Source organism: Stenella coeruleoalba (assembly GCF_951394435.1).
Source record: "Stenella coeruleoalba genome assembly, chromosome: 9".
Taxonomy (NCBI): domain Eukaryota; kingdom Metazoa; phylum Chordata; class Mammalia; order Artiodactyla; family Delphinidae; genus Stenella; species Stenella coeruleoalba.
The window spans coordinates 14,691,314-14,704,035 of NC_137155.1; the positions used below are offsets into that span (position 1 = coordinate 14,691,314).

Sequence of the window (12,722 nt, forward strand, 5' to 3'; positions counted from 1 at the left end):
CCAGACATTGAAAGGATGGGCAGAGAAACAGTCCCTGGAGGAGACTGAAAAGGAGCTACCAGAGAGAAGCCACTGACCAGGGGAACTTCCCCAGTTACGTGAGCTTTTGGCAAATCAATGTCAAGTATGAGGTAATGGATTGAGTGCTAAAGCCGGGCAAGAAGATGGAGACTGGTTGACAGACTCTCCGGATGAATCCCTCAACACTGCCACCCTCTCCTAGAAACGCTAAGGCCAGACTACCAACAGACCTAATGGGATAAGCAAAGAGCTTTATGGAGAAGGGTTCTTAACTTCTCCTCTCCCTTTCGTAAAGGACATGCCATCTGCGAACATGAGGGAAGCACCTGAAATGTCGCGATTTGGTACTTGCATAACTAAACTAATGCAGCAGGTTCAAACTGGCTGCAGAAGTTTGAGTCCTCCCCAGGTTTGCCCTCCTCAACTAACTCCAGGAAAAGGACAGGGAGTCCAGCTCTCTCAAAACTGTATCTTCTTCCCTGGTAGGAACTTGGGCTGAAAATCTTTTTCACTAAGCCAGGCATTTATACCTACTGGAGTTTACTGCTGAAAATGGCCTGAGATCTCCTCTGGGCTATCCCCATCGCTTGATATTTCACTAGCCTGAGTTGGCATTTTTGAAGCTTGAGATCTGTTCTACAGAAAACTGGAATACCTCTCTAGATTGGCCTGCCTGTATTTGGTCACCCCGGCCTTCCCACAAAATAGAATTGGACTCCTTGGGTGAATCCTGAAATGTATTTGTCTCATTTACCCTTTCAGCCTACCGTGTTTGATTCACGTTCCTGGGGGAAAAAAATAAGATCATGCATTTAAAGCACTTAGCACTACCCCGAGCCCATTGTACATGCTCAGTAAATGTCAGTTGTGCTTTTCCTTTCCTGGGCTATTTTAATCCTCAGTCCTGATCAGGGTCAAAACTAAACTAACTTTGTGGATCTAAGCTTTAGAGACAAAAAAATCTGTCTGCCTCAAGTTCAGATTTCCAGTTAAATCATGTTTTTAAAGATTAACATTCAGATAACATGTTTTCATATTCTAATGCCCTAAGAAAATATCATATACCAGAAATCTTACTGCCTGAAGATTGATGTACACTTGGAACAATAAAGCCTCCCTTTTCTGTGGATAGCTGAGCCAGCAGTGGATTCTACTACCTCTTTCTAATAAAAATAAAAGAGAAAACAAAACATACATCATTGTTCTCCATGGTACACAGCTTCTTACTTCATTTAAATAACAGTTTCCAAGCAAATCAAAAATCAAGATGTTAGACTGCTGGGTTGGAAATCACTTGGCATGAAGGAGGGAAAAAAAAATCTTTCAAATTGTGGTATCCAAAGTCTTCTATGTTTTCTGCTTTCATTCACGTTGGAAAGAAGAATAGGGAGTCAGGAGAAGGAAAAGGGGATGTTGGTGGATGGAAGACGTTCTCAAACTGGAAGATGCTGTTACACCTTCAGGCAGTTCTGTTCCTGGAGCAGGTACAGATCAGAGGCCATTCTGGAAAAACCTGAGCCCAAAGTAACGTGTACTAGCCACAGTAGTAACAACAAAAACAAATTCCATACAACTCGCGGCTGGGAGGGGGGCGTCCTTCCCTTTGCAGCTGCACTCTCCCCGTCCCGCACAGTAGTCTCACCGCTCAGCGCTTCTCATGCCCCCTACTGGAGAAGGCAAGTATGTTTCCGAGTTAAAGAGCAGCAGAAGTTCCCATTTCCCTCCAACTCTACAGTTGGGGAACCCATAAGGCAGAGGGCGCAAAGTTCAGCTTTGACTGGAAAGGCGGTCCCTCCCTCTCTTGAAATCCTCTCTTGCACCTTCTTGGATCCGGTGTCCAAAACGACTGCCAGAGGCTCTTTTTCTTGGTCTGGAGAAAAAGGACTGGCCAGACTAAAAAGGACGGACTTTGGGGGAATGCAGGATTCCAGCCCTGGGCTGCGGCCCGGAGGAGATGATGTCACCACTTCTGCAAGAGAGGGCCGAGGGTGGGGCGGCCGAGGGGGAGCCCGCGCCGCGCCTGCAGCTGCCAAGGGAGCGTTCCCGAGCCCACGTCAGGGGAGGTGTCGGGATAAATAGGTCCCGCAATGGCCGGGACTGGCTGCGCTCGGAGCTGCCGGGCCGGGGGCTGGAGCTACCAGGGCGGGTTCACGCCCCGGAGGCTGAGGGCTGGTGCTACTCGTGCTGTGCGCGTCGGACGGCGTATACTCCCAGCCGGCCCCCGCGGCCCAGCGTTGCTGCCCACGGGAGTTTGGGACGAGCACATCCCCTGTGCCCTAAAGGACTTCCTCCTTCGGGAAGGGAGAGAGAAAGCCTAGGGGGACGGGGAGAGAAGGGCCCGTTCTGCCTGTCGGGGTGGCGGCGCGGGAGAGCAGTGCCATGCTCCTCTCCATCCTGACCGCGCTCTGCCTGTGGCTGCGCCTGGCGCTGGGCGTGCGCGGCGCGCCGTGCGAGGCGGTGCGCATCCCCATGTGCCGGCACATGCCCTGGAACATCACGCGGATGCCCAACCACCTGCACCACAGCACGCAGGAGAACGCCATCCTGGCCATCGAGCAGTACGAGGAGCTGGTGGACGTGAACTGCAGCGCCGTGCTGCGCTTCTTCCTCTGCGCCATGTACGCGCCCATCTGCACCCTGGAGTTCCTGCACGACCCCATCAAGCCGTGCAAGTCGGTGTGCCAGCGCGCGCGTGACGACTGCGAGCCCCTCATGAAGATGTACAACCACAGCTGGCCCGAGAGCCTGGCCTGCGACGAGCTGCCTGTCTACGACCGGGGCGTGTGCATCTCGCCCGAGGCCATCGTCACTGACCTCCCGGAGGGTGAGGCCCGGGGAAGGACCGAGGGGGGTGACGAGGCACCCTGGGCTGTCGCTGCCACGTGAGAACCCGACGGCCACACCTACAGCTGCCAACGGGTGGTCGAGCAGCCCCCCATTCTACTTAGGAGAGCTGGAGGAGGTGGGAAGGGCTGTGACTTGATTTCGGGAAAAGTCTGCTTTCTCTACTGGAGTTTGGGGAGCTAAGGAGCACCATGTCCCATAAGGAGGGGCGGGCGATTTTGCTTAGATAGGGGACCATTGGGGACATTTTCCTTTATAGTAATAAGATAGTAGCAGTAGCAAACAAGCGTATAGGGTTTAAGGTGGATCTGAGCCAGCTTTAAGTACTTCACGTGTTATCATTTAATTATTAAAATATTCCCACCAGGATTCTTCATTTAATGTTAGCTCTTGAAAGCTCTTCTGAAAAAACAGTACTAGTTCTCACTCCCCACCAGGAGTGCAGTTTGTAAATTTAGTTGCCCTGGAAAACTGTGACATCTGTTTCATAGTCTTTGACCCAGGGCCAACCTCTGTGGCATCTTAGTCAACTCGAGCTCAACCACCACTTCCTTCTTTTCTCTTTGGTCTTTTTTCCTGCTTTTCTAGGAAGAAGGAGCAGGTTTAAATCCACTTCTTGAAATAAAACCTAAGTATATTTTTGCCTCCTTTTATGCCTAACCCAGGTTGCTGCACATTTAAAGAAACTATGGTGTTGCTTTAGTGTAGTTTCTGAAGTTATACCTCAGAGCATTGCCCAAAACGTGGAGGAGAAGAAGTAAAATGAAGAGGAAAAATCGAAACTCCTCTCTAATTCAGAGTTTTAGAAAAAACATATTCATTGCTTAAATTATAGAAATGATACAGGGCTATGCTTGTTTGGGGTACCTATGGACTGTTTCTGCAAAATGTGAGGTGGGGATTTGGAAATATTTGGGTTATTCTGATTAGTGTAAACTGTCAACTTGAAAAATCAACATTTTAAAATAGGTTTGGGGCGGAAGGATGTAATTTATCCAGGTTGACTGTACGTTATCAGCCAGTTTAAATGGACGTGCCTTCACATCAATTTGTTCTGGATAAGCAGTCCCAGACAAAAGTCTTCTTTCCTAAGCCCAGAGAGTCTATATGAAAGAAGTAGTTGACAATCACATACAATTTTTACCATTTAGGATGTGTGTGTGTGTGTGTGTGTGTGTGTGTGCGCACTGCTGTGTTGTCAGTGTCTCCAGATGATTCCTTATTCCAGCTGGGTGAACAGACCAAATCACTGACCACACCCATGTGGCCCTGTGTGTGTTTCAGACGTTAAGTGGATAGACATCACTCCAGACATGATGGTACAGGAAAGGCCTCTTGACATCGACTGTAAACGCCTAAGCCCTGGTGAGTTCTTTGTCCTCAAGGCTCCCTCTCTTTCTTCCCCCCAGAGTGATTTCTGAATCTTTTTTTTCAATTTTTGGTCTCTCTTTTGTCTTCTTTAGACCGGTGCAAGTGCAAAAAGGTGAAGCCGACCCTGGCGACGTACCTGAGCAAAAACTACAGTTACGGTAAATCATCTGCTGAAACCATTGGGTTGGGGACTTGGCACATGACAAAGCCAGGTCTGCTAGTCATGAAGTGACGAAGAGGGATTTTTCTAGTTAATCATGTGGGCTCTAGGTGGCACAATAACAACTGTAAAAACGTCTTGCTTTTCTGGGTAAAGCACCCAGGTGAGAACGGTGGTGTGAATTAGTGTGATTCCTCATCCCCATCATTCCTCATCCTGGTGAGAAGTGCTGTCAGCCGGGAGAGCACCTCACTTTTCTCAGGATTTCACTGCTGCAGGAAGGATGGGTGACGATCCACGGATTTGACCTGAGGCCCAGAGACCCAGGAATTAAGATCTGCACATGTATCTTTTTACCTATAAACAGCTACAAATATTAAACACCTTAAAGAAATTGTGGGAATATGTTAATCACAAGACCCTGTGGCTGTAAGTATCGGCATAGCTTAAATGCCCTCTTCTCTTATTAGAAAGACTCAGACAGCACTTTCTTCAGAGAATAAGTCAATCATGCTACTTTGAATGTTTTCAGCAAATTTAATTCTGCTATCATCATTTGAAAGTAAATTTAATTAAAAATGTGTTCCTTTAAAATATCTTTTTGGGCTATTTTCTGGGGTTTTTTTTTTTTTTTTGCATTTCTTAAATTATTTCTACTGAAATAACAGAAACTGGGGAAAACTGTTCATTTTATTTGCTAACTCAGCTTTCCATATTTCAAACTGAAATTTTATATCATAAGAACCTTTATATTATACAACCCACATAAAAGCAGGAAGACCATGGCACTATAAAAGTCTGAAAAAATAACCTCTTATTTAGGTTGTCGGATTTTCGAATCACACATAGCCGAAGTGCATAATTCAACCAAAAAAAAAGTACACTATCTTTTCTAGTAGCTTTTTGTTGTTGTTTTAAACCTGTCCTATGTAGATATCATCGTAATCTGATCCACAAAGTCCCTCATCTGACACTATCCAGGCTTAGTTACTTAGTTGTCCAGTCTGAGTTTCACTGTCATGCTGTTCTCTGGGGAATCATTGCTTCAGAACCACTTTGATAATGAAACTATTTTCTATTTACATTCTTTAGCTCCTTCATAAACCACCTTCCTAGGATGGAATCCAAGACAGAGCCACCCTCGGCTGATTACAACTCCACTGCAGGCAGTAATAGCAAGGGACCAAAAGAGTCAGAATTGAAAGCAGGATCAGAGACAGTGATATTACCAGCCATCTGTAATAACAGTTCTACCTCTACCCACCATGGACCCTGCTTGGGCAGTTTGGGAAATTAAAGGATTGAGAACAGTAGTCTTCAGAGACTCCTTCCGGTGCAAAAATGTTATGACTGTAATAACTTCCTCTGGAGCAGAGCGAGTTCAAGCAGCAGATGGGTGATTGAACCATACAAACTTTCAGATGGCTTCTGAATCTGAGAATATATGATTCTCACTTCAAATCATTACATGACAGAGTAGAAGCAAGTATTGTTTCTATAAAATTTTATCGACATTCTATGTAACTAAATTTCCTGATATGTTTCTGGCCCCCCAAAAACCCCTAATCATAGAATTATAGAATTTTAGGGCTGAGAAGGATCCATGGGATTCTCTATTCAAACCCTATCTGTGGTCCATTGTGGAGCAGTCACTGACCCAAAGACAGATCCCACACTAAGCCTGCTTGTGAATTTACTTTTCCGTCTTGCAGCATGATTCAGAACTTTTAAGACATTGTTGACAATATGCGAGGCCTTACATTTAGCACACGATTGTGTGGGCTTTTTTGCCTGCATTCGGGCAGCTTGGACATGACCATAATTACAGGAGTGATTCTTTAAGAGAGACTCAGGAGTTGGCAGGAATAAACCATCCATATTTTTCTGCAAAGCTTCAATAACACATCGATTTTTCAATTGCAGTCATTCATGCCAAAATAAAAGCTGTGCAGAGGAGTGGCTGTAATGAAGTAACTACAGTAGTGGATGTGAAAGAGATCTTCAAGTCCTCATCACCCATCCCTCGAACTCAAGTCCCACTCATTACGAATTCATCCTGCCAGTGTCCTCACATCCTGCCCCACCAAGATGTTCTCATCATGTGTTATGAGTGGCGCTCACGGTAGGCACAGACGGGCAGAAAAAAATTACACACTACCTAGGAAAAACATAAAATTCCACTTAATCGTGGTTTAAAAAGGAAGAAAAAAAAACGGCTCTAGCTTTTTGAAAAATCAGTTTGAATAGATGCCTTGGTTAGGATATCGTATCTCCTAAATATCGATTAATTCTTCATAGAATTAAGGAAAAATGGAAATATATTTGAGTGGACTCTTTAAAAATCAATTTCAGAATTCATTACCTGATTTTAAAAACTTATAGACAAATATATTACTTTGAGTAAAACCAATTCTTTTCAAATCAATCTTAGTGTGGCAAATACTGAATTTTCTTAAGGTCTCTTTAATAACTTACAAATCAAAGGAAAATGGCCATTTGAGACTATACTTCCACACATTTTCTTTACACTGAATTTACAACATTTGTTGGTTGGAGTGTTACATACACACACACGTACACACACGTGCACACTCACACACATCTATTATACGCGTATCTCTAGCTGAAGGTGTCTCCCCACACATCTTTCCTTAGCATCTTTTTATTTATCCTTATAATATAACAAGTCCTTAAAATATAAAAATCAAACACTTCAGTGCAGGTTCCAGACTGAGTCCCATAACTTGCTGCAATCTATTTCTCCAGCAGAACTACTAATCTTTATATAAAAAGTCTTCCCTTTGATTCTCTGCCATTAATAATGCTCACCTGTTTCTTCTGGATACAGCTCAAGATTCTATTTCTGAAAAAAACAAAAACAAAAAAAACACCTTTTGAAACTGACTTCACTTGAATGCTTTCTTGTTCTGGAGTCTATCAGTACTTAGTACCCTCTTCAAAATTCCTTGCGTTCTTGGTTTTAAAGCTGTTTTGCGGCTTATATCTTGTCTTTCTAAAGACATTGAGTGAATGAATGTTGAATGAATATTTCTGGGCTGGTCTCTTGTATGACTTTTGCATCCGCTCCAGTACTAGAAGCAGTTCTGGGGATGTGCCGGGTCTCTGCACAGGTGAATGGATTATACATGAGTTAAATAACAGCCTTCGTGTCATTTTCCCATTAATTTATAGACAGTGTAATTCTGATCAAAATCCTAGTAAAAATTTTCTGGATGATTGAGATTTATGTCTTCACAAATAATGCTAATGATCATTTGGAAGAATAAACTGGTAAGGGCATGTAAAGGAGGTTCTGAAAATAAGAGGGATGAGAGGAAATGTGCCTTATGAGACAACAAGAGTAGGATAAAGCTAGTTCAAACCATGCGGAGCAACAGTAGATGTGTAGATAAATAGAGCAGAGGAAAAAGTCTTGCAACAGATTATAATTCATACAAGAACTTGTATCATGAAGGAAATATGGCAAATCAATAGAAATGAAACTATTATTTACTAAATGTTGCAAATAGCTTTACTTGGAAAAATAGTATGCATTTTCACTTTGTACTCTAAAATAAATTTCAAATGGTTAAAGAGGTAACTAGTTTAAAAACCTAATCAAAAAGGATAAAGGTCGGTAAATAAATGTATGCTATCTGAAAAGCAAAGTGGTTTGTAAACATAAAAGTAATGTAAGAAATTACGAGGGAAAATGTCAATGCACATATTTGATGACACTATTGTGTACATAAAAATCAAAAAGAGAAAGACAAAAAGTACTTGCAACAGGTATGACAAAAGAATAGTAATCTTACTCTATAAAAAGTTCATATAAATGAATATTTAAAATATTAAGACTACAATATAGAAATACGTGTACATCTGTAAATCTATACAAAGTTGCAGAAGTACAAGTAGTAAATAAACATTAAAATATTTATCTCCTAATTCTGCAGCCCAAATAAAAACAAGATTCCATTTTTACCTAGTCTTAGTGTTGGTGAATTAAATGAAAGTTCAGCCATTTTGAAAATAACTTAGCACTATGCATTGAAAACCTTAAGAAAAAAATACATACTCTGACCCAGATTTCTACATTCGGAAATCTATCTTAAGGATATAACTAGCCAGTGCACACTAGCGATATTCAATGCAATGCTAATAATAATAGCTAAGCAAAAGAGGAGGTTCGACAGTGGAGAAATAGTTAAATATATTATGGCTATCCATAGTTATAATTTATATGGTTATGAAAGTTATATTTTTTGAATTATTCAATTATATCAGAAAATGCATACAATGCTAAAAGGAAATATACAGTGTGATCTAAATATACAGTGTGATCTAAAAATATATATAGGTACAAGGAAGAATGAAATGAAATATCAATAAAATATAAATGGGGAATTGTGGGGTTAACAGTTAATGAAGAATTTTGTTTTTTACAATTTTTTGTATTTTTGAACTTCCTACTTTCATAATAAGTATTGCTTATTAAGATAAATTACTTTTTTTCAGGATGATGCTTCTTGAAAATTGTTTAGTTGAAAAATGGAGAGATCAACTTAGTAAAAGATCCATAGTAAGTATAATTAGCAATACTAGGAATATGGATTTGAATGCATGTAAAGAAATTCTATAGAATTGGGGAATTCTTCACATTCTTTCAGCTCCAGGCTATCATAGGAGCCGACAATAGCAGCAGTATTTGTCTTTTGAATAGGTAGTTGAGAGAATAATTTTTCTCACTTGGAGTGTCTACCATAAATTTCTCTTTAGCTTCAAAGGTGATTCGGTTGCATTCAATTCTGATCTACTGGTTATTTCCAGATTAAATTCGTTTTTTGGTTGTTTTAGCAAACAGTCAAATACTTGAACAGAATTAATATCCAGTGGGATTAATACAGACATATACATGTAGGGGTGTGAATACCTAGTTTTAAAAATCACCCTATCACTCTATAAAGCAGAATCTTTCCCTGTATTTAAAATAATTTTAAGACTTTTGTCAAAATAAATCATATACACAGAGTAATACTTTTGTGGCCATAATTTTAGTAGCAACATCATAGAAATATTGGCAACTCAGAGGAGTTAGAATAATTTTTTGCCCAGACATGTGAAATCATTCCAGAACTAAATAAATCAGGTCATTGGGATGGAATTTTTAAAGCATCCCTTCTCCTGAAAATATATTTAGGTATATGCAGGAGAATTTGTGTTTCCACATTCACAAAAGATACTGCTACTGCCTGTGTTCTCTTACTTTGCAGGAATAAAAAGTCCTGGGCAAGGGGAGAGTGTATATTAATACTGATTTTTGGAGAAGGTAGTTTCAACACAGCCTCTCCTACTGAGTGCATTTCTGAATAACAGACCCAAACACTGCTCTTGCATCTGAGCTAAACATTCATGAGCTGCTCAGGAGCACGCTTGGTCTTACTGGACAGAAAATTCTAGCAAGATTGGTTATCTGGTTCCCCAAACTGCAGTAGATTAGATGACTTGATCTAGAAAGCAAGGCTACCATAAAAACCTGACATTGTTGAGAGGAAAGAAAGCTTTCAAGAATCATAGCTGTTTGGGTCATTCACGTTGACAGCAAATACTCCAACTTAAGAATATGAAAATATAATCATGTAATAACAACATACAGTAACAACATACAGTTTATTATTTTAGAACAGACTAGAGTTGTGCCCTAGGAGGGTGGGGACGGTGTTTTTCATTTCACTGTATTTCCCCTGCCTGGCCTATGGTCATGTTCAAATATTTTGCTAATTGAAATATACTCTAACAAAGTAGGGACTTATGTGTTATAATGAAAAGTAATGTCTATTCAAGTGGACTCACTTTTTCATTTTTTTCTTACACATTTTCATATTTAAAGAGTAAATCCTTTTCTATCAAGGAGACTTGAATATCTAGAATGACTCATTTCTCATTGGCTCTGGGTAGCTAACACTTGAGTGGATTACTGGTTGTGGGTGGAGCTTCTACCTTCCTTTGGATGTAAGAGAGTTAGGTGAACCCATAAGTGTGATAAGAAACCCTGACTTTCTAGTGTAGCTGGAAAAATTTCTGCTTTTAGCCTTGGTAAAACGTTTTTTAGAAGGCTTCGCTGTATAGGAAAGTTGCATGAGAGGGCCTATGGGAAAAGTTGCATGAGCTAGGGCCTTGGGCTCTGGAGTCAGACTGGTGAATTTGAATTCCAGCTCTGACATTTGTCGGCTGTGTGACTTTCTGCAAATAATATCACTGTGCTTGTTTCCGGGTCACGACAATGGTGTCCACGTAGAAGGGCTGTTGTTTCAACGAAATGATTGCTTGTCAAGATGTCATCATATACTCAGCGCTTTCCAAACCATCTGGTACAGGATACATGCTCACCATCGTAGGGTAGAGTAGCTATTATAATCTTGGATGTCTTGATGAATATATTACAGTGAAAGTCTGCATTATTTTGGATATTAGTTTAAGAGCATAAAGGGGTGAGATGTACTTGACAGTCATGTGTACACGTTGCCTCCCAGCAGTGGGAAGAGAGGCTGCAGGAACAACAGAGGACAATCCAGGACAAGAAGCGCACAGCGGGGCGCACCAGCCGCAGTAACGCCCCGAAACCCAAGGGGAAGCCGCCTGCCCCCAAACCAGCCAGCCCCAAGAAGAACATTAAAGCTAGGAGTGCTCCAAAGAGAACAAACCCAAAACGAGTGTGAGCTAACTGCTTTCCAAAATGGGGACTTCCTCTCCGGGTGAGGCCAGGCATTACCCACGCAGCCTGTAGAAGGCCGTACACCCCTTGCCTTAACAACTGCAGTCCTTTTCATAGACACGTCTTGCAGCATTTTTCTTAATGATATGCTTCAACTTTTCTTTTTAAGTCACTCCAAGCCATAGTGGTAGGTATGCCTTTTGGTATGGAAGGTATATGAAAGCTGGTCGAAAGAGCTTATTGAGTTGAGAATAAACCATGTGCATACTCTGTGGGAGCTCCACGTGGGGAAAGATGCTTTTGTTCTTACAATTTGACCTAATATGTGCATTGTAAAGTAAATGCCGTACTACAAACAAAACACCCAATTTTTTTTAACGATATGTTTTATTTCAGTTGGTTGTTAGGATGTTAGCGATTTTTAAAAATGTGATTGAAAATGTAATGCTTCTAAGGAGGAAATCAAGAGGAATGAATGTCTAAAAGATCTTATGTGTTTACTGTTTGCAGAAGAATTTTTGTGGTGAAAGGGGATTTTTGAACAATCTAGAAAAGTAGGATATGGAAAATTGTAATGAGTTTGGTTTTTGGTTTTTTGTTTTTACGAAGAAGCCTTTCTGCTCTGTTTTTAGCTAGAAGCTCTAAAAACGAAAACAATAGTATTGTTAAATAAATAAAAGGGAAAGGCAGACAGACAAAGTCTGGATCCTTGTTTTCTAGTTACCATGCCATGGTGGAGATGCTCTGATTTTATATGCACAATGTTTATCAGTTCCCTTTAAGTAGCACCAGAAACTGTTTGTTTCTCCTATGATTTAGGTACCAATCAGTCAACCCCAAGCATCTCACACACGTGGGTGTGGTGCTCATCTCTTCCCAGGACGTCCCAGGTATCTTGATGCCCAGTCTCTCTGCTGATTGCTGGTGCTCCCAAGGGTGCCTTGGGTCTGAGGTGGCAGGGTCGGAGTCCAAAGCGCCTGGTCCCCAGCCTGCTATGGCAGCCTTGCCACACACCAGCTCTGCACTTGGAAAAAGCAACTGTAATCACTTGTTCATCCAGCATTCAAGGATGTAGAGGAGCAATCTGAAAGCTTAAGAGTAAAATCTCCTTTAGATGTACCATTGTCCCTGCTTCTCAGAGAAGGGGTAAGTTACAGGTTGCATTCACACATGATTTTTTAATTTCATCTCTGTAACCATTAGGACACAGAAGTGAGGTGTGTGGGTAAGCCAGGGGAAAATGGAGAAATAGCGTTAATGAGGATGCTGGCAAGGGCACCCATCTCCTCCTGAAAGTGTAACTTCACCTGCATCGCTACCCCAGGGCAGCAGAATTGAAGGAATCCAATAGATCCACCCACACAGGGGTATCAATAAAATACTCCGCTTTGGCCCTTAAGGAAAGCCAGACAGGTGTTTGGCATAGCATCTAAATTAAAGAAACCTAGGAAAGGCCATGAAAAGGCATTGGTACCCTAGCTTACCTCCTTAGCATAGTAGGAGTCTGGGGAGGGGGGCGCGGGGAGGCGAGTTACAACTCTCAGTGGAAATGAAGAAAAAACGCTTCTGTAAAACTTTTTTTTTAAAGTGCAAAACGACATAATAAGAGTT

General features: G+C 41.6%; 1 protein-coding gene across 1 annotated transcript; it reads left to right on the forward strand.

Moving 5' to 3' along the window:
• The first annotated feature begins 1,954 nt into the window (after nucleotides 1-1,954).
• SFRP4 (secreted frizzled related protein 4) lies at nucleotides 1,955-11,804 on the forward strand. The gene is made up of 6 exons (XM_079931339.1): nucleotides 1,955-2,845; nucleotides 4,150-4,230; nucleotides 4,329-4,394; nucleotides 6,320-6,518; nucleotides 8,915-8,978; nucleotides 10,930-11,804. Exons 1-6 carry the CDS (start codon nucleotides 2,401-2,403, stop codon nucleotides 11,113-11,115), a joined length of 1,041 nt encoding a protein of 346 aa, XP_079787465.1. The 5' UTR covers nucleotides 1,955-2,400; the 3' UTR covers nucleotides 11,116-11,804.
• Nucleotides 11,805-12,722: the final 918 nt, after the last annotated feature.